The 20,054-nt window shown below is 52.5% G+C and overlaps 9 protein-coding genes across 9 annotated transcripts; 3 read left to right on the plus strand and 6 right to left on the minus strand.

The window, feature by feature from the left end:
- Positions 1-624: 624 nt before the first annotated feature.
- Positions 625-4,895, minus strand: PV05_02057 (uncharacterized protein). The gene is made up of 4 exons (XM_013467133.1): positions 4,564-4,895; positions 4,386-4,519; positions 2,507-4,332; positions 625-2,461 (listed from the first exon to the last, which is right to left on the minus strand). The coding sequence occupies exons 1-4, from the start codon at positions 4,625-4,627 to the stop codon at positions 1,168-1,170; spliced, it is 3,318 nt and encodes a 1,105-aa protein (XP_013322587.1). The 5' UTR covers positions 4,628-4,895; the 3' UTR covers positions 625-1,167.
- Positions 4,896-5,251: 356 nt separating this feature from the next.
- On the minus strand, positions 5,252-6,739 carry PV05_02058 (uncharacterized protein; the record flags this gene model as incomplete). Its single annotated transcript, XM_013467134.1, has 1 exon — positions 5,252-6,739. One exon carries the CDS (start codon positions 6,737-6,739, stop codon positions 5,252-5,254), a length of 1,488 nt encoding a protein of 495 aa, XP_013322588.1.
- An 848-nt stretch (positions 6,740-7,587) lies between these two features.
- Positions 7,588-9,693, minus strand: PV05_02059 (uncharacterized protein). The gene is made up of 2 exons (XM_013467135.1): positions 7,827-9,693; positions 7,588-7,767 (listed from the first exon to the last, which is right to left on the minus strand). The coding sequence occupies exons 1-2, from the start codon at positions 9,667-9,669 to the stop codon at positions 7,751-7,753; spliced, it is 1,860 nt and encodes a 619-aa protein (XP_013322589.1). The 5' UTR covers positions 9,670-9,693; the 3' UTR covers positions 7,588-7,750.
- A 163-nt stretch (positions 9,694-9,856) lies between these two features.
- PV05_02060 (homoserine O-acetyltransferase) lies at positions 9,857-12,894 on the minus strand. Its single transcript, XM_013467136.1, has 2 exons — positions 11,421-12,894; positions 9,857-11,367 (listed from the first exon to the last, which is right to left on the minus strand). The coding sequence occupies exons 1-2, from the start codon at positions 11,473-11,475 to the stop codon at positions 10,019-10,021; spliced, it is 1,404 nt and encodes a 467-aa protein (XP_013322590.1). The 5' UTR covers positions 11,476-12,894; the 3' UTR covers positions 9,857-10,018.
- On the plus strand, positions 11,828-12,867 carry PV05_02061 (uncharacterized protein; the record flags this gene model as incomplete). The annotated part of the gene is made up of 2 exons (XM_013467137.1): positions 11,828-12,244; positions 12,307-12,867. The coding sequence occupies 2 exons, from the start codon at positions 11,828-11,830 to the stop codon at positions 12,865-12,867; spliced, it is 978 nt and encodes a 325-aa protein (XP_013322591.1).
- A 265-nt stretch (positions 12,895-13,159) lies between the features above and the next one.
- Positions 13,160-17,653, plus strand: PV05_02062 (uncharacterized protein). Its single transcript, XM_013467138.1, has 4 exons — positions 13,160-13,429; positions 13,485-13,533; positions 13,588-15,469; positions 15,524-17,653. Exons 1-4 carry the CDS (start codon positions 13,335-13,337, stop codon positions 15,565-15,567), a joined length of 2,070 nt encoding a protein of 689 aa, XP_013322592.1. The 5' UTR covers positions 13,160-13,334; the 3' UTR covers positions 15,568-17,653.
- On the minus strand, positions 15,680-16,522 carry PV05_02063 (uncharacterized protein; the record flags this gene model as incomplete). The annotated part of the gene is made up of 1 exon (XM_013467139.1): positions 15,680-16,522. The coding sequence occupies one exon, from the start codon at positions 16,520-16,522 to the stop codon at positions 15,680-15,682; it is 843 nt and encodes a 280-aa protein (XP_013322593.1).
- A 336-nt stretch (positions 17,654-17,989) lies between the features above and the next one.
- PV05_02064 (uncharacterized protein) lies at positions 17,990-19,630 on the plus strand. The gene is made up of 3 exons (XM_013467140.1): positions 17,990-18,177; positions 18,230-18,455; positions 18,517-19,630. The coding sequence occupies exons 1-3, from the start codon at positions 18,110-18,112 to the stop codon at positions 18,814-18,816; spliced, it is 594 nt and encodes a 197-aa protein (XP_013322594.1). The 5' UTR covers positions 17,990-18,109; the 3' UTR covers positions 18,817-19,630.
- On the minus strand, positions 18,600-20,038 carry PV05_02065 (uncharacterized protein). Its single transcript, XM_013467141.1, has 3 exons — positions 19,545-20,038; positions 19,276-19,479; positions 18,600-19,217 (listed from the first exon to the last, which is right to left on the minus strand). The coding sequence occupies exons 1-3, from the start codon at positions 19,806-19,808 to the stop codon at positions 19,041-19,043; spliced, it is 645 nt and encodes a 214-aa protein (XP_013322595.1). The 5' UTR covers positions 19,809-20,038; the 3' UTR covers positions 18,600-19,040.
- Between the last annotated feature and the right edge of the window lie 16 nt (positions 20,039-20,054).

Raw genomic sequence — 20,054 nt, forward strand, 5'->3', positions numbered from 1 at the left:
AAATCGTACATCCATCGTTACACAGCTGGCCGAGGACCAGACCACATCGCCACGAGCTCAGGGCTTGTCTCAAGAGAGAGACAATACAAGAGCATACGACGACGGTCGTTCCCATGCAGTCAAAAGAGTGAGTCTGTCTCTGATATTCGAGGGTCGTACTGGATCCGCCGCTTTCCAATTCTCTGGAAAGTCCTCGCCTCTTTCATGGGCCCAAAACTTCATGAGAACTACAGATACGAGCACATGCAGCACAGCACCATTCGTAGCGCCAGGACCTAGTTAGTACAAGCTCCTACCAAGCCATGTACGTGACACGCGAGGTACTGTGACAACGGTTTTAGATGCCTCGTCACGTCTTGTACTTTCCTTCGGTCAGGTATACACACAGAGGGGACAGAAGCCTACTTTTTGCTTTCTACTTTCATCGCCTGAGGCACCTAGTGGTCCTCAATTGTGCGCCGTAGGTCAACTTGCCTGTCCTCCAAGGCCGTGGAGGGTTCTGCAGTGGCGGTCGATGCTATAGTAGAATCGCCACTTCCAGGTCTGGGCCGGAAAGTTCAAAGAACTGATAGAAATTCTATCGGATCAGTCAACACTGAACAGTTCTCACCAGACACGAAACCATTTTGATTATGAATTGCTTAACCATGTCTTAACGATACTATAGTGATACCCAGATAGGTGCCCAAGTGTTAAAAACAATCAGGTCTAGCCTGACGGTTCGAGTCAATTACCTGCCGCTAGGCATTCCTCTTACTCAATGCAAATGTATAGATAAAAGCTCTCTGTGTACCCAATTGCCCATGGGTCAACAGGCCATACCAGGCTCTCCGCAATCCTCACCAGATCGACGGTGTTCCTCAATCCACAAAGCCACGCCCAAAGAGTCCAGGTCTCCCAAAGGTTGCCTTGCGCCCCCATCCCAATCCCAGGTACAGTCGAACAAGGTGTCCTGATCTTGTTGGGGCATTACACTCATACATCTCAATCATTAAAACATCATCATAGATTCGCCGTACTCCCCAAATACAAAACCCTAGCAGGAAGAGCCAAAGAACCGCTCAAACCCGACCCCACGTTCAGAAGCGATGGGCTGCTGATTGTCCCCAACGTATCACAAAGAATCGGTACCGCAATGTCGACCTGAACCTTTGACCGATAACGGCTCTATCGTTCACCCAGCCCTGTCACTTTGCCGGCGAATCTTGAACCGGCACTACTTCGCTTCTGCAATCTTGCGTGACCATCGGAGGCTGACGGTGAAATTCTGGCGTTCATAATGGGTAGGGGACCAAGTGTATCTCCGTGACCACCATTGGCGGCCGTTGCTCGAGCGGTCCTCTGATCGATGTACAGTTGCGCAGCCGAAGACAATGGTATAGCAGGTGGCTCGGTGGGGATCTCTGCTCCGTTTTGAACCAACAGCTCGGCCATAGGAAATGCCTTGATGGATTTGCTTGGTGTCGCTGAATGAGACGAAACTGGTCGAGCAGGATCCGCAGCTGCCAAAGCCAGAAACACTGCGTGAGTGTTTCTGGAACGGTCCTGCGCGTTGACGTTGCCGCGCTGAGCAATGGCCTGGAGAACGCCCTTGACGTCATGCTTCTTGATCGACGTTAATAGCATGTCATCAGCAGTCCCGTACTGCGAAACGGGATCGACGTAAGCCCGCTCAACATACTTTGATGTGATGAACCTCAACCGCTGCTCTCGCGTGGCAGTGGGTACCGGTTTCAATGAAAGGTCCAGCAAAGACTCCCAGACCATGTTGCTGATACGATTGCCAACAAGCATCAAAAGCTCGACAATATCGTTGGTGAAGGAGTGTACGTCCAGCGTGAGGGAACGTATCTTGGACACATGAGTACCCAAAGAACGGTGGATACCTCCACATTCGATGCACAAAATAATGCCCAGGTTCAAAGAAACCCATTCGACCTTGGAGGTGGACCCACAGTCAGCGCAGAGCTGGTTGCCTTGGTCGTGGTTTCTGATCTGATCAAGGAGCTTGGCAGGATTCTCATCATAGCTGTTGCTGCTCGTCCTGGTGTAGGTAGGTCTAGCTCCCACAGTGGTCCGTCGCGAGACTCCCGGTGCATCGTGTCGCTGAGTATAGCCGTGAGGTCCAGATTGCGACGAGCTCTTGCCCGTGAGCATATGGCCATATTCATGCCCAGCGGAGTCCTTGGAGCTTTGCTGGGATGCCAGTCCGCCTGCTTCAAAGGCATTTTGGAGCGCATTGTTGATGGCGTTTATCCAGTTGTTCATTTCGTCTTCTGTCGTCGCTTGGTAAACTCGCTTATATTGAGGAGTGATGACCTCGAAACAGAATCGGCGTTCGGCGTCTCGAGCCATCCTCACTGAAGCCATTCGTAAGTCGATGGGTTCCCTGTGTAGGTCTAGTTTGTCTTTCCAATTGCTGTACTCGGAAAGCTTTCCCTGGTCAAGCACAATCCAGAATCTGAAGAAATTAGAGATTGCTCACAACGAAAGGTGGGTGACTCACTTGTGCCAGGCTTGCTTGTTGATACCTTTGGGATCTATGTGAGATCCGGGTTTACTCAAAGCCCACAACAATCCTTCTTTCTTGAACAGCCCACTTGATGCTTTGTCACTGATCGATACGGCGCTTTCATCGAGGTCACGAATGCCCTTGAATTTGTTGGGTGTCGGCGCTATTGAAGAGGCTGATGGCGACGTGGATAAAGCAGCACTCGGGATTCCCTGTAATGGTGCATTGGTGGCTGGTGACAAGGTATTGACCGAGGATCTACCAAACTGCGAGCTCTGACTGTCTGCCCTGCTCAAGTCCGTGTCTGAGGTGTAACCGGTCTGACCATTCTGCGTAGTTGGCTGTGAGGTCGTGGACGGAGGCTGATAAGGTGTATCACCTTCCACAGAATTGGGACCGTTCTTTTCCAGATTCCGACGTTTCTCTTCCCGTTCAGTTCTTTGCAGGTTGTACTCCTTATCAGCATCGCCCACTTCTTTAACAAGGGCATCCAACTGGGGAATGAGGGTCTCGACTCTTTTAGCTGCTGCAAGAAACGAGTGTGCCTGACCGTCGGCGTATCTGGTCAATTGTGATAGTAGTTCTTGTTCTTTGCGACCGCCGTGAAGATCCTGCATGAACGTGGAATAGTCGAATCTTTTGAGCTCGAAGTTCTTCTTCTTGTTCTGATACTTGGAATCGCTCTCTGCTCTTTTCTTGTCCTTCAGAGAATCCTGCCGCTGACCGAGATAACGGCTGACATAAGCGTAGTAGTCGCGACTTTCATCTTCAAAATCCTTCTTTTTGGCCTCGGCCTGCTTGATGTCGAGATTGTAGAGTTTCGATATTGGATCGATGATCTGCTTCTGCAAGAGCGAACTGTTTTCTTTCTCATACTTCAATATCCTTTGCGCGATGTTTGTGAAATAGTGATCAAGGGCTGGTTTGAAGGCCGTGGCATTCGAGGCAGATGCCTCCTGAAGCGCGCGTAAAAATTCCGCCATGGCTTGATTGCACTCGACTTGCGCTTGTTGAGCGGCTTCCGCCTTCTTGAGTACCTTTTTGACTTGGATTCTCATGGAGCCCGTTTTCAGTTCGAGAGATTTCATGGTGGCTCTGAAGACCGGACCATCTTCGACCGCGCTGACGTCTTCTCCTGGTCGCGGACACTGAACATCAATCACGGGAAGTGAGGGCGCAATGCTTGAAGCCGCAGCCGTTGAGGCAGTCGAGCTCACATCGACCGACTGGAAATGAGGCGAGGGTGGATTTGGCAGGTCAGGGCGATCCTCCGAATCACTTATTGCTGACTGGTATGACTGACTCGAAGGCATACGCCGCTGGGGCGGAACCATGAGTTCGAGGTTTGGTGAAGCTAGAGGGGTCATGTTTGGTAGCGCAGCATTGTTCACCCAGAACGCGAATGAGGCCAGGGTGTTCAATCGATGCGCCCGGGAATCGTACTCGAGAAAACTGCAACAGTTCCGCCAGCCACCACCCTTGTCTTCGTACGGTTTCGGAGGCTTCCACCGCCAATTCCACTCGTATGAAATGACCGGGCTTCCATTTGTGACAAAGTCGCCTATGAATTGTACATTGGAATTCTTGTGTAGATTGGGATCCGCATGAAACTCTCGAGTCACCAGGGTGTCCAACTCTTTCGCATTGGCAGCATAGGCAAAAGTAAGTCCGGTGATGGTGGTATCGACAGCTGCAGTTGCTGTAGAGGGCGTGGCAGGTAACGGTCCCGAATTCTGTCGAGTCGCGAACGTAAATCGTACATCGAGTTCATCTTCGAGGTCTAGTCTAGGTAGGAACAAGAGGCCTGGTGATTCTGGATCCTAGTGTGGTTGTCAGATGGTGCAGACGGAGCGAAGTGTTCAAATAGACAAACCTGGATGTAAGAGACTGGTCTATAATCAGCGGCATCTAGTTTTCCCACGAGACGTGAGGCGGGATATGCATTGGGTGTAACATGAAGCAGGACTTTCCGCCGTCCATTGCTGACTGTGATCGAAGTAATGGAGACTGGAGTTGTAAGATAGCGTCCAATGCAGGGAGAACCAACATACAACGCCCTTGATCTTTCAAGTATAGCACCGAGCCGTCGTCGATTCGGCTACCGATATTCCCCATTGCTGACGACCTGCATCGGGCTTGGGGGTCTAAATGCGCCCAGGCGGGCGGGTAATTTGCGATTCGATGCCCAGCGCTGCGTGCGGTGTGGTATGATGCCGATGTTGGACAAAGATGGCTTACTGACAGATATGGGTATTGCGGGAGGAAGGGTTATGAGATTTTGTACAGGCTGCTGAATGGTGAAGGATTGTTTGGGTTGATCGTGGGGATGTTGAGGTTACGGTACGGCGACCACAACGACGAAGACTGAGACTGCGCCTCCGCCTGCGCCTGCGAGATTTGGCGGTTGGCGGGCGCGTGGAGGAACGAACCCGCAGCGGGAGGCCTCCATCAAGCCATCTCCCTCCCTAGCTGAGTTAGCTCCTGGTCATGACGGCCGGTGCCAAGACCGTCTAGCAGCCTAATTGTTAGGTAGGGACAGTGAGGACTAACTTAGGTTAGCCAAGGCACCCAACTATCTAAGTGCAAAGGGTACCTAGCACCTAGCGAGGTGCGCCTAGTGGGTGCCTAGCTAAGCTATTAAGCTTAACCAGATGACATCTATTCCATCTTTTCCTGAAAACACCCCCGCGCGTCTGCAGGTCCAATACCTGGACATGGTGAGTAAACTCGTCCATCAATCTAAGCACTAATCGCCAGATCCCTCGTTGCCGCCTCTTCGACAACATTCCTTACAGCAGGCGCCCCAGTCTTTGGCAACTTGGAAGCATTCGGATTCGGCGCATACAGCGTCCCTTTACTCCACTCCTCACTCACTGTATCTCTCTTCCACGTGGGGACCCAATCCTTCGCGCCCTTTAACCCAGCCGCGCCAAACGCCTGGTCAAAATCGTGGATAATATCATTGATATGCTCCAATCCCAAGCTCACACGGATCATGTCCGGGGTGACGCCACCCCTGATCTTTTCCTGGTCAGGAATCTGCTGATGCGTCGTGCGCCACGGATGTATGATCAACGTCTTCGCATCTCCCACATTGGCCAAGTGTGAGCATAACTTGAGATTGTTCACGACGGCCTCGACCTCGTCGATATTTCCCGCCACGCCGAACGTCAGCACGGCTCCGGCGCCCTTGGGCAAGACCCTCTGCGCGCGCTCATAGTCCGGATGCGACTTCAACCCGGGGTAATTCACCCACGCCACGTTGTCATGCTTCTCGAGCCACTGCGCAAACGCAAGCGTGTTGGAAACGTGTCTGTCGGCCCGCACGGGTAGCGACTCCAGCCCCTGCAGGAACAACCACGCATTGAACGGCGACATGCACGGGCCCAAGTCTCTCATCGCGTCCATGCGCAGTTTCGCCGCGAGCGCCTTGTACCCGTACGTGTCCCAGAAGCGCATGCCATGGTACCCATCGGCGGGCTCCGTGAAGCCCGGAAATTTGCCCGAGGCAGACCAGTCGAAGTGTCCGCCGTCGATGACGATGCCGCCCATTGATGTGCCGTGGCCGCCGATCCACTTGGTGCAGGACGCCGTCACAATATCTGCGCCCTGCTTGATGGGCTGCGACAGATACCCGCCCATACCAAAAGTATTGTCCACGATGAGCGGGATGCCTGCGTCATGGGCCACGTCCGCCACGGCCTTGATGTCCGGCACGTTGAACTGCGGGTTTCCAATCGTCTCGATGTACACGGCCCGGGTCTTGTCGTCGATCATCTTCCTGATCCCCTCGGGGTCGTTCCCCTCGATGAACCGGCACATGATATTGAACTTCTTCATGTACACGCGGAACTGGTTGTGCGTGCCGCCGTACAGATTCATCGTGCTGATGTAATTGTGTCCCGGCTCGCAGACCGACGTGATGGCCATGAACTGTGCTGCGTGGCCACTGGCCGTGGCAACAGCGCCGACCCCGCCTTCCAGCATCGCCATTCTGTTCTCGAAGACCGAGTTGGTCGGGTTGCCCATCCGTGTGTATACGTAGCCATCTTTGGACCAGGCGAATTTGCTCGCGCCGTCGGACGCGTCGGTGAAGTTGTACGCACACGTCTGATACAATGGTACTGCTCGTGAGCCGTTGATCGGATCGGGCTCTTGAGCACCGTGCAGGGCTATGGTCTCGTACTCGGGCGTCTTTGTGACTTCACCCAAGTGGCCGGACACCATGATGTCTGTGCGAAGGGTCAGGAGAGGTAAATGTACCAGAGATGGAATGAGAAGTTAGTGACACGGGAGAGTTAGAAAATGAAGATGGACTGGGAGATGCTATGCTGCGCTATGTTGTCTCATATCAGAGCCTGACCGCTTTGATATACTCTTCTGTCCGGGAATAACGTCCAGCAGTAAAGGTACTTCAGCACGAAGGGAGCCAGGGCCATATCGCGGGGTCTGGATTGAGAGGGATAGTCTGACGAGTATGGCCAAGGGCTTTGGGACGTATCTCCCACACGCCTATTTGTCGGTCTCCAAATCTGACACTATCCACAAAGAGGACGTATCGATCTACGTAGGTAGGTTCTAGTACCAGAGACCTATCGACCTACGTAGTCAGTTTCTAGTATCAAAAACCTATCGATATCTACATGGGCTTGGGCATGGTTGTAGTATCTACAGGAAGATAAGCAAGCCATCCAATCGACGGTATCCCCTGACGCCCCAATATTGCATGGCAGTATGCGTACACTCAGAGCAAAGCCCGAAGCCCCTATACGTGTACCGGATATTCTTACTGGCTGGTGATAGAAGGGTATATCATCAAAGCAAACACCGAGGAAAGCCTGCGGATATCGTCACGTGATAAGGGGTCAGCAGCCTTATCATGCCACCATTTGGCTGCTTATACGCCAGGACGCGCAATTATGCACATGCTCGCGCTGATCATTGGGTGAATTTATGGACTTGAATGCAGCCTGCCTATTTATGGAAGGAGCGAACGTGCAACAAGCTCAGATACGGGAGGCGAGCGGTGTCGACGTGGATCAGGCTACTGGTAGCCTCTAAAGAAATCTTCACAGCAAAAGTTCAGTACTCGTCGGGTGCCTTCCCATGTTCCGAAATCTGAACCTTTGACTGGCGCTCTACGTGTCTCTCGAGGGTAGTTACCGACGCCCATTACGGGCTTACATCGTCTAGACCATGCAACCTAAAACAAATCGAGGGAAATCTCACACGCTTGAACTAGTAAAGCCACGGACCTGATGGGGGTAGTCAGCAAGAAAAACGTATCTGCACCTTGGATGGACATGCAGCATACCTCTTATGAATGACATCTCTCTCTCAGCTTGACCAGGGATGCGCATGACCTTTGTATGAACCACCTCCATAGCAAGTAGCGTATCCTGGGCTCGGACCACGAATGAGATATTGATCTCACTTGCTCCTTGGGAGATAAGGTATATGTTGATCCGAGCACTCGCCAAAGCCGAGAAGATCTCGGCCGCAATGCCGACCATGTTCTTCATCCTATGCCCAATCACCGAGATGATGGACATTTTCCGCATAACAGTCGTCGTGCCGAACTCCTCGAGGTCCGGAAGAGCTTCAGCTACTGCATCGCTTAGATCCGCTGAGCCAGTAGAAGACAATGCTAAACTCAAGGATTGATGGCTGCTACTGGTCAGATTGAGAGCGAGTTGGTGTCGTGCGAGAATGTCTGGAATCTGACCAAGGAAGGCCTGTGGCGGTAATTTGCCGTTCGAGGTGATGTTGACAAGCGTGATTGAGTCCTTGGCCGTGATGGCCGTGGGGACACGCTTTGCTTTCTTGTCGCCATCGTACCCATTCGCGGCCATGAGTACCGTCATGTTCGCCTCGAGCTGTGTGGACGCTGGTGATCGTGTAGGACTCGAGTTGGGACTTCTTGTCGGGTAGATGACTGTGCCAACGGCAGTGGGATTTCTGACGTTCTTCAGCCGTAAGCTAACACATTCCTCTCTGAGCAGTGTCATGGTGAGCGGATGGATCACTTCACTGCCATAGTACGTCAGTTCCGCCGCTTCTTCCGAGGTGACCGTTGGTAGCACTCTTGCTGTCGATACCTTGGTCGGATCGGCCGTGAAGATGCCGTCGACCTCCTTCCATATTTGCAACTCTCCGGCATCCAATGAGATTGCACAGAGAGCAGCACACAGGTCAGAGTAGCCACGGCCGACGGTATGCAGGAGTGAATTCGGCATCGAGCCAAAGAAACCGGTGATAATGGGTATTTTCCCGTCTGCACAACAAGCAAGAACTTGGGTTCTGACTGCATGCCGGAGTTGTTGTAGGAATGTGACCGGATTCTGTTGGTAAGCAGCCCTTTGCTCACGAATTGATCTTGTTTCTGCGGCTTGAACAATGTTTTCCAAGTTGACCATTTCAGCCGGAAGGTCCTTGATGGATAGTGCAGCAGCAACGATGAGACATGACAATCTTTCACCAACACCAAGCACTCGATCTTGAGTTCGATCAGACACTTCCCCAATTGTCCAAGTAGCACAAAGGAACTTCCTCAGGTTCTCGACCTCTTCTACGATATTGCATCGCAATGTCGTCAAGATATACTGGGCTCCGTCATTCATGCCGGAGTATTCCAAAAATGCTGCTGCCGAGAGGTGTTCCTGCTTGAGAGCGTCTATGACTCGATCACAGGCTGTCATGCTAGTTTCGTCGGAGACTGCACAATCAAGTGCCTTCAGAAGAAGATTCGTCGTGCCTGCATCTTTTTTCGTGGTTGATCGCGCTGAACACACAACAGCTAGGTTGTAGTCTTGGAGGTATGTTGGTATGATACTGTCTGTCATGGTACCTAACAGCTTGCCGACACTTGTTCCACCGTACTTTTGAACAATCCATGGTCGAGGGGACATAGGGGCGATCATATTTCGTTGCGGAAGTGTTTCTCTGCTAGAGTAAGGAGGATGGGAACAATGGGCTCCTGTTGACCTGCGAGTCGTTTTGCACAGGCGGCGTTTTGACTGCAGTATACGTTCTGACGACCTCTTTTCGTTGACGCAGCTCATGGTCAACTTCATAGTACCTATACATTGCGCCATATGGTAAGCGACGAGCTGCTCCAAGTGGCTGCCTGCACCACAGCAGTCGCCGTTCCACGGCATAGACCATAGATAACGCTAGGATCAGCCTGGGCCGGGCTCTGCTTACTGATACTGGATGATGTCCTCGCCCTCCATATGCCCGGAAGCCTAGCTCGACGGGCGGGCCGGCGTAAGAAGATAAGGACCTTTGCCTTCTACAGGCTCCGGACATTTGTGGATGTGGATTATGCATTCTCCGAGGACTTTGAGAATAAGTGGCTGCAGTGTGCGCCTTCCCAGCCTTCAAGCACTCTTGATCTGGGAAAGGGTCCGATTGAAATGCGCCTCACGCCGTCATAAAACAAGGGCCTGCTAGTTGGTATCTCAAGTATCAAAATATCCGCTGTCAACATCTGGAGTGATTATATATCTATTGGAAATGCGAGTCAACTTCGCCGAAGATGCTGTCGAGGCCAACGTCCGCTGAGGCCGCTCCTTCGGTGCTGTCAGAAGGAGCCGCAGCGAATGCAGCAGGGTTATGCTGCTGAAGAAACGATCTAATCATCTGGTCCGTAGCTGCCAACTCTAGCAGGAAGCCATCATGCCCGTCAGAGGACTGGAGCTTAACGAGCTGAGCGTCCGGGAGGTAGGTTGCCAGAAGATCTTGCTGCTCAGGAGGAAACAATATATCAGAATCTATACTGACAATAAGAGCGGGTGTTGTACAACTGCCCAGGATATGGGCAAGGCTACTGAAGTCGGGATGCGCCTGAGTCGGTAGTAGTGCCATATCTGTTCGATCGCGCGTAATGTCATGTGCATCCATCTTTCGAAGGAGGTGGATGTAGCAGTTGGCGTCGAATCGCTTCAGAAACTTGTCGGCTTGGTAATGAAGGTAGCTTTGCACAGTGTACAAAGGACGCGCTGCCGTATGGCCAGTTGACTTCTTCAGCTCTACGGCTTCGGAGAGATCGTCACCTGCATCTGATGCAGGTGGACTAGGCAGTGATTGCCTGGAGACTGTTGCTTGGTTTGTTGATATCTTCGAATCAACTCTGCGTCGGCCAAATCGGGCCTCGAAAGACGTGCATGACCGATATGTGAGCATTCCAATCATTCTTGCTGCACCTAACCCTTGAATAGGCTGGCGTTCCGGCACAGGTCCGTAATTGCCGCCGTGGAACTGTGCATCTGCTTGGATGCACCGGATCAGAGATTCATTCCATGATATTCCCCAGGCGCTCTGATAGGCCGAGGTCGAAATGGGGATGATTGTTTTCACATAACCCGGCGGCGTGCACAAGGGCCACTCCAGAGTTAATTGTCCTCCCATCGAACCACCAACAACCGCAGCCACCTGACGAACGCCGAGCGCGTCGAGGACCAGTTTTTGTATCTTCACATCGTCCCTGAGCGTCGTCTCCGGGAACGTAGGTCCATAGGGATCCCCAGTCAGCGGGTCCAGGGTCAGTGGAGATGCGGATCCGTAGGGCGATCCGAGTAGGTTGAAGCAAATTATGAAGAAGCGGGTTGGATCCAACGCCTTCTTGGGCCCAAGCAGTGACGGCCACCAGTCTTGGATATCTGAGCTTCCAGTAAGAGCATGGCATACAACCAAGACGTTGCTTGCATCCTCGTTCAGTGCACCCCACGTGCTGTAAGCCACTGGCACTTGAGAGAGCTGGCAACCAGATTCGAGCGTGAAATTTGAGACGACCGCAACTTTGAGGTTCCGCACAAGACTTGCATAATGATTGTTCTGCGGCCGAGCTTCGAGATCTAGCTTTAGGTCAGACGGAGCACACGAATTCGTGCAAGAGCGAGGTGCATACCAATAGCCATTTTGTTCTTGTAAATTCTCATGCCGTGTGAAGTTGACACTGACATCCGCAACAGTATATCATATCGCTATACTGGTTTCAACACCACGAGAGACCCACATAGAGTGTATCCGGTTATGTGTTCTGCCGATCAGCGTATTCGTTGTCCGGTGTTTGGTTTTCGGGGTTTGCTTACACATGATCCCAGATAGGAGGATAACTATCGATCGCCGCGGACCAGAACCTTAGAAAGAAACTCTTCGTCGTGACAGTTGCCGGAAGGGGACTGATATGAGTGTTGCCCGTGGCGGTCGTAAAACTTCTGACAGAGACTTCTGACAGAGATTTCAGACTCAAAAACATCATGATCTCTGCCATGGGCGACTCTTGTGGGAAGAAGAGGCGTAATTCCTGCTGACATGTTGTCTCCCTCTCTGAGATTCAAGGTTGCTGCTGTACAAGCTGCGCCAGTCGCTTTCGAACTAGAGGCTTCTATCCGAAAGCTTGAACAGTTCACAAAAACAGCATCTAAAGCCGGCGCTGACCTGGTTGTCTTTCCCGAGGGGTTCCTCAGTGCTTATCCCTGGCGTTACGCTTTCGACGCGACAATCGGTGCACGCGAGCTCCGAGGCCGTCAGTGGTATGCGAGATACCACCAGTCAGCAGTTGCGATTCCTTCGCCTGAGTTCGACCATCTGTGTTCCATTGCCAGGGAACATGATGTATTGCTATCCATCGGGATAATCGAGAAGGAGAGAGACACATTATACTGTACGGCGATATTGCTTTCGAGAAAAGGAGAGTTGTTGTACGCCCATCGAAAGCTAATTCCCACTGTACGTTATCATTTGAGAGCCGCCGTTATGAGCATATTGCGTGCTGACTTGGACAAACACAGGCTGCTGAAAGGCTAGTATGGGGCCGTGGAGCAGGCGATGGACTTCAAGTTGTAGATACGGATATTGGGCGTGTCGGTGGACTGATTTGCTGGGAGAATTATATGCCCGCTGCCAGACTGGCGCTGTACCAGCAAGGAATCGAGGTGTACATCGCGCCGAATGCAGACGATCTTCCGGCTTGGGTTGCCTCGATGCAACACATTGCAAAGGAAGGGCGGTGTTTTGTCGTCTCGGTGAACCAGTTCACAAGGGTTGACGACTTTCCTTCGGACTACCCGCCTTTCACAGCTAGTCACCATGATAGACAGCCTGACGGTTCAGCTTGGACTCCTGAAGCAATTCTCAGTCATGGCGGTTCATGCATCGTCGGGCCTTTGGGCACTTTTATTGCGGAGCCTGTGTGGGATCAGGAAGCCATCGTTTATGGAGAATTGAACAGAGGCGATCTGGTGGAGGCCCGGATGGATTTTGATGCTGTTGGGAGCTACTCCAGGCCTGATATCTTTACGCTGACCGTCAATAAGAAGCCAGGGACCAATGTGTACTTTTCTGATGAATGAAGATAGCGTGGATGCAGCATATGACACGGCCCAGGGATACAATTGAAGCTGAGCGATCATTGGGTGATAAGCAGATCGACCTCTTATCTCGACCGCGTCGTGTAATGTGCTCGTGGCTCGCTTACAGGGATCGTTGACTGGTGGCACACCTAGGTGGGTGGTCCAGTGGTCATGGGTGGCTTCGTGGGTGGTGAAGGATCCCAACATGCCAAGAGCTGTAGAGCCGGACTTGTGACTTGCTTAATAACAAGGGAAACCCGCATCTTTCTTTTAGCGACTTCTCATTCTGACCCTCCAAGATACGTTTGGCATTAACGGTATCCGTATCTGGAATATCTATAACGCAATCGCCATATCTGCCAGATGTGAACCTCCCTGCCTGCGACAATTCCATCTTTACGGGTGTTCTCCAGACGCCGTTTGATTCCAACGCCGCCGGCTTCTTGTCCGCAAGATACGGAATAATCATGTCTTCAACCGCCACCCTAAGCGATAGTGGGGCTGTCATGGCAAGGTCGAAAAGGCCCGTCCAGCCGCCGGTCAAAGTGGCATGTACCTCTTGGTAAGCTCTTGCCTCAACCTGGTGCCCTGCGCAACCTCTTATGATGTGGATGTAGCCGTGCGTCTCGCACACGATGCGACGGCATCAAGCCTACCTGCCAAAACGTGAGTGAACAACCCTCCTTTGACTGCGACGCTTGCCTAATCTGGTTGCTTCAGTGCCTCATCCGAGGTAAGGATTGCCAATATCTGAAAAGCAACCGTGGTGGTCCACGCGTGTCGCGAAAAAAAGCTATGCTGGCCGAAGAAAAGCGACGACTGGCCGAAAGCAACGGTGACGGACAGCAAAATCCGTCTATAGATATTGACTGGAGCTCCTTAATGCTGTCGACTGAACAGTTCCACGACGAGCTAATTGGCTCAATGATCGCCCCTGGGGCCGGTTTATTAGACCTGGACGACGAGAGTCATAGCGACGAAATCTTCGACAGCATCTTCCTCGATGCACCGAAAGGAGAAGAAGTCGTTTTTGATGCGTTTGAGCCCAATATCCAATCCCTTCCTTACAACCCGGTCGTTCGCCATTACGAGACCAATAAAAGCATACTCAACGCATACTACATATTCATCCACCCATACTTTCCAATATTGCCTCCCCCACCAACGACCTTGGAGGTTGACGATCCGGCCTCGGAGTCGAAAGGCTTTCAACCTGGCTCGCCATTAGCCATGGCTTTATTGGCAATCCTCCTGCTAATACCGCACCCCAACGACCTGTTTGCAGATAGCGACGAATCTGTCTGTCAAAGGCGACAAGAGGCACACTCGTATTCACAGATGGCCATGGAAAGTGTGGAAATGGAAACAGAATTGCTTGAGTCTGCCACGAGCCCTTCTGCTGCCCTGGAATATTCGCGGCCATCGCTACGCCGAGAGCGATTCCATCCTGCTGTGCCCACTGAACTCGAAAGTTTGTTGGCACACATTGTCCTGAGCATCTACGAATATGCGCAGCGAGGCAATCTCGCCAAAATGCGGAATCGTGCCTCTCAAGCATATGATGCAGCTGTCCGACTCGGTCTCCACGACACTTCTGATCTTCCTCTAGATGAATGCACAGAAGCTCGAAGACGAGCTTGGTGGATGACCTACATTGTCGTGCTTCAGAGCTCTATCGTCTCCAGCACGCCTCCGATCATCACAATCGACTTCCATCAATTCAGGTCACCTCTTCCGACGATAGCCTCGGACCCGGACGCCTGGCTGTTCTTCATTGAGGCCCAACAGATCATCTTGCGATGTACACAATATACTGTTGCACTGAAAAAAGCCCTCGAAACCGGCGTAGATCCAAACGAGCTCAACGGCAGAAAAGCCATGCTCGACAGCGACATCGACACGATCCTACAACGATACTCGACTCACCCTATCGAAGCAGAGTTTTTGTCGCCAAGTGACTTTGAGGAGAACACTTTAGCAAAGTCACTCCGGTCGCAGGCGCTGATCAAGCTCAGCAGCGCAAGAATCAAGCTCCACAGATATCGTGCCTTTCACGATGTCCCCGTTTTCACGCGCAAACACTGCGACCTCGATCAAACGGATGCGTCTACTCCGCGCCAGCTTGGATGTGCCTGTCACTCGGGCAGTCTAAGAACGTCGCCCAATACAACCTTTCCGGGCCAGAAGTCGGTTTCTCCCGCCCTTCCAGATGCCATGCCGACAGGTGCTACTGAGATACCCTTCAACGACCTCCCCGCAGCAAAGACCTGTATGAAAGCCGCTTTGGCGATAAGTCGAGCCTTTGAAACCCTACCGCATCCGAACCCGATACAATTACCCTTGCCGGTGTTTCCTCCATCGATGCTGTCAATCACTTCGGCGAATCAGGCACCTAGAACAATGCCCGGCTTTGCTTGTTGTGCCATGCAGAGTTGCTACACCCTTCTCACGCTATGCTACAGGAGCCTAGAAAGGCAATGCATGTATCAACGGAGCGTTGCTGCCGATAAAGGCTTGGAAGAACTGTACGCTGGAGTGGGACGCGTCTTGGCCGCCCTGCAGAATTATTCAATCGCTTTCGAGGCTCTCAATGGCATGACGCGTGAGTACTACCCTGGTCTCTTGGCTAGTGTTGATGCTGACTGCCTGCATCTAGAACAAGTAGAGGAAGCTCTTGAAGCTTTGAAGTGTGTGAGGTAACGGTGAACACATCCAGGGCGTTCCACAATCTATCGCGCTGCTCTTACGACCCTCGACAATCCCAACTCAGTACGCCGCCACCATTTCCGCGTCACAACAAAGTAACGACACATCATTGCTCCTCGTCGTGCGTCCATCCAAGCAGTCTCTCGGCCTTATCCGTCGTCCAGAAGGCCGCGTTATCCTTCCCCCAATCGCCCTTGATCTCGGCGTTGGGAAAGTACTTCTTGGCCAGATCCCTCGACGGCGTATCTTGGGTCGTCGTCTTTGCATGGATATTGAAGATCTCGCAGCCCTTGAACTTGTCGCTCTCGACACCTTTCAGACACGCCCTCGCGGTCGCCACCGGATTGACCCAGCCCCACAGCTGCTTGACCGCCGCCTGGTCCCAGTCGTCCTTGTGCTCCTTCTGCACATCCTTGAGTGGCGCGACTTCATGGATCCGCAGCACGGCGATGTTCATGCCGGGAAACCAGCGGACGAAACTGCGCGCCTGCACCTCGGATTCCTGCTTGGCCAGGGCGTACGAGTCCGTCGGTTTCTGCGGGTAGTCCTCGTCGATGGGGAAGTATTCGAACTCGAGCGGCTGGTTGGCGTAGGCCAGGCCGATGGCGTTCACGGAGCTCGCGTAGCAGACTCTCTTGATGCCGTTCTCCGCGGCGGCTCGGAACCCGTTGAACGCGCTGCACACGTTGTTGTTGTGCACGGTCGAATCGGGTTTGTCGACCGGGTTCGGGATGGCGGCGAGATGGATCAGCGCGTCGCAGCCCCGGAATGCTTTGACGGTCGCGTCGTAGTCACTGGCCACGTCGGCTGTGCGCATCTCCGAGTTGGGCGTGCCATCGGGTTCGGACTCGGTCCGGTTGATTTGCACTGTGTGGTGGCCTGCCTGGGCGCAGAGCTTGACGACTTCCTTACCCACCGTGCCTCGGGCACCTGTGATTGCGATTCTCATCTTGATCTTGTTCCGAGTCTTGTAGAGACACGTATGTATGTATGTTAGCCTAGCGTTCGCGTGTCGTGGGGGGTTTTATCAGGGTAGGGGGGAAATGCCACGGCGTAAGGCGGGCACAATATATACCTTACCATGTTCAATGACGGCTGAGGTCACGATCCGGGGTGGATTTCCGAGGCGAGTAAAGTGGTACGAGGTACAATTCCCATGACGAGATGTCTGGTGGGGTGTACCTTATGGTGTACCAGTACTCCGGACAGAGTTTGGTTGTGCCGGTGGGAGCGGCAAACCACGGTGACCACAGTACTTGCTTACCTACCTTAGGTACTAGGATCACAGCATTTGCGGGCCGGTATGGAGTATCTCGGATGACGTCGAGTGAGGGTGTCAGTATGTCACTCTTGGCTTACGATTTCCTGCATACCTGCCTTCCTGGTACTCCGTACCACACCGATATATGCTGTTTTCCAGAAATTTGTATCAAGTCGCAGTCCAGACCACCGAAAACATCGAAGAAGAAGAAGACCAAACGAAGGAGGAACGTGTTAGATGGTCGTCGCGCTGATGCCGGCTAACGTAGTCGTGGGTAAGTCTTGAGTGAGAATCCATGTGAAAGGGGACCATCGAGGCCAAGATCTTATCTGATTGCCTGCATCAACCTGCCCATCTGCACTGGCGGGGCGCCAAGAAAACATCTCGCCGGCGACGGTCGGGTTGGCAGAGACAAGACACTGGCGTGGACTGCTTGTAAACAACGCTTAGCCAAAGGAGCCATCCTCAACGAGTGCAGGCGTCGATTCTACGGAGAAAACGGTGCAAGAAACAAGCGCATCTCCACGGTCTGCGTCGGCAGCTGCATCCTGCTCGTGCTTGGAAGTTGGGCGGCATACTTCTGGGGAGTGGCGACCGGGAACAATGGCTGAACGATCCGACGAGGATGCGAGGGGGAATATGCTTTGTTTCACTGAGTCCTCAAAATCCAGTCCTCCAGACAGCAATCGAGACATCAAGCCCGGTGGAAATGGGCCTTTGCTGCAGCTGGAGTGGTGGAAACATCTCCCAGTATGATCTGGACGGGTGGCAACCTTGCAGGCCAAACAAGTGCTTGAGGTATGGTTTAGTCGAATAGTTGAGTCGTACTCAGCATGGCTGTTTGGTATTCCAAGTGCAGGAGATCATTGCGCTGTGGCATGCCATTGCATCCCTGGGCGCATTAGTATTTAGAAGGCGGATGATAGTCTTATTTCCCAGGGCCACACACACAAAGTGCCGCCGTAGTACGTGTGAACATCTCAGTTTCTCGAGGTTTCGAAGGCCATTACATGAAGCCAGGCTGAGGATCGATACAATGCCCGTTTTTATTGCAGAGTGCTTTCGCCGGGAAGTCGGGCACGTGACAAAGTCCGCCAAGGGAATTTTCTTCGTGAACTGCGAAAGCAAGCCATTGACATTTCGTAGTACCGGCATATTCGACGGCCAGGCAACTATGAGGAAGGATTCGTGTTTGACCTGATATTGTGGCGCGCGGGAGCTTGAAGTCCGGACGATCCTGTGCATGAACACCCTCATCCGTAGCACCACACGACAATGTCTACGAAGACGCAAAACGCGCCCGGCGCGAAAGCGCCTCATAACGCAGGCACTCCGAACCAAACGTGAGTGAGCCCAACCTTTACCCGCAAGGGCAAACTCGCTGACTTTCGTTAGATTGTACCTACGCAACCTTCCGGAAAAACTCAACAAGACCGAGCTGAAACGTGCCCTTTACATGTTGTTCACCACCTATGGACCAGTACTTGACATAGTCACCAACCGCATGGGAGCGAAGGGTCAGAGTATGCGTGGACAAGCCCACGTTGTCTACAGAGATATTCAGACGAGCACGCAGGCCATGCGAGCCTTGCAAGGATTTGAGTTCTTCGGCAAAGAGATGGTATGTTTTCTTCCCAGGAAATCATGGGAAGCGAAGCCACTGCTAAAGTATCTGCTGCCAGGTCATTGCCTACGGAAAGGGACAATCGTCCATAATCCCTAAACTTCGGGGTACTTTTGAACCTCCTAGCGCCGCTACTGGCGCCGCCGAAACCACAGCTCTGCAGAGATCTATCTTCAATGCCCCGCCCTCTGGAGCTACGAGCATGCCCTCGGAGAACGGAGTCAAGCCATCGGAAGTGAACGGCGTACCTCATGGCACCAAAAGAACACGAGAAGAGGAGGAAGAGGAGGAAGAAGAAGAAGAAGTGTCCATGGAGGAGGATGAAGATGATGCACCGATGGAAGAAGATGAAGATTGAAACTTTCCAGCACGGTGCTCATCAGACTATCTTTGCCGCGACTGAATCAGCATCAGCAGGCTGAGTACTCGACGATCCGCTACGAGCCGGAGCCGTGGCACGCCGTGTTTTGAGGAGATGGCTTGACCAGTCAAATGCTGGTCGTGTCGATCAGTCCAAACCAGCCGGAAGAGTCTTGACTACCAGATATTAATCCTCCGCGAATTTGACAGCATAGTCACCCATCAAGCGTCGAAGAGCTTGCTTGGTATGTGCAACCCGACGGAGGAACCGATCAAACCGAGCCAAAGCATCAGATAGTCTTCTGGGGTGAAGCTTTTATTGGGTTTGAGAACCGACAGAGCTTCGGGAGTATTGCAGGGATGTATGAAGTAAGCGGGTTGATCGGATATTGGATGATGCTGCACAACTGTTAGCCAACGCCAACTGCGCACGTCCTGGGGGATTAGGTCGCCTCACTGCCATGCTGATACCTCCCATGACGCCAACGCTACGCAGAGGTTCTTGCGATGTGCGTGGCACCAGGAAATCATATATTTGCTCGAGATTCAACGCCACAGCCTGCTGACACCAAAACCACAATACTGGGACACGGTACGTCGGAGACAAAGTGATGGAGAAATGGATGACCAGGGAATCAGGGTCGACGTCGTTATGCCGGAGCTAGATCCAGTCAGTAGGCGAAGGCGTATGCCATATCATGTCATCGCGGAAAGGCCACTGCATACCATGATATCTGGATTGTCAGAACGCTCTTCCACATCGTCTTCGTTTTCTAGTTCTTCATATCCATCGTTGTTTTCCTCTCTCGTAGGATTTGAATTCGAATTCGTAATCTGTCGTCTCTCCTTGATGAGCAGTTCTTCTCCGGACCAGCGTACACTCAGCCAGTCTGTGCCGTTTAATCTGTCGAAACCCCGATTCTCCAAAGCCTTGCAACCCGCCTGGAATTCGGCATCACTGATGGAGGGGAACGTCTCGAGGAATGCCATCTAACTTAGTTGCCGCATCCTGCCAGGACTGCGACGATTGAGGCAGACGGAGGAAAAGAGTCGTCTTATTGCACTCGATTCGCAAGACTGACTGACAATTTTTTTAATAGCGAGGTGTCCCGTATGAAGTAACACTGTAATACGGATAGAAGGTGTGAAATTTAGGTAAGCCGCCAAGGTTGCCGTCGAGGCCGCATGGGATATCTAGCCTCGCTACTCCGTAGTCAGGTATTTATTGTACTCATG

The sequence above is a fragment of the Exophiala xenobiotica genome (genome assembly GCF_000835505.1).
Source record: "Exophiala xenobiotica strain CBS 118157 unplaced genomic scaffold supercont1.1, whole genome shotgun sequence".
NCBI classification, from domain to species: domain Eukaryota; kingdom Fungi; phylum Ascomycota; class Eurotiomycetes; order Chaetothyriales; family Herpotrichiellaceae; genus Exophiala; species Exophiala xenobiotica.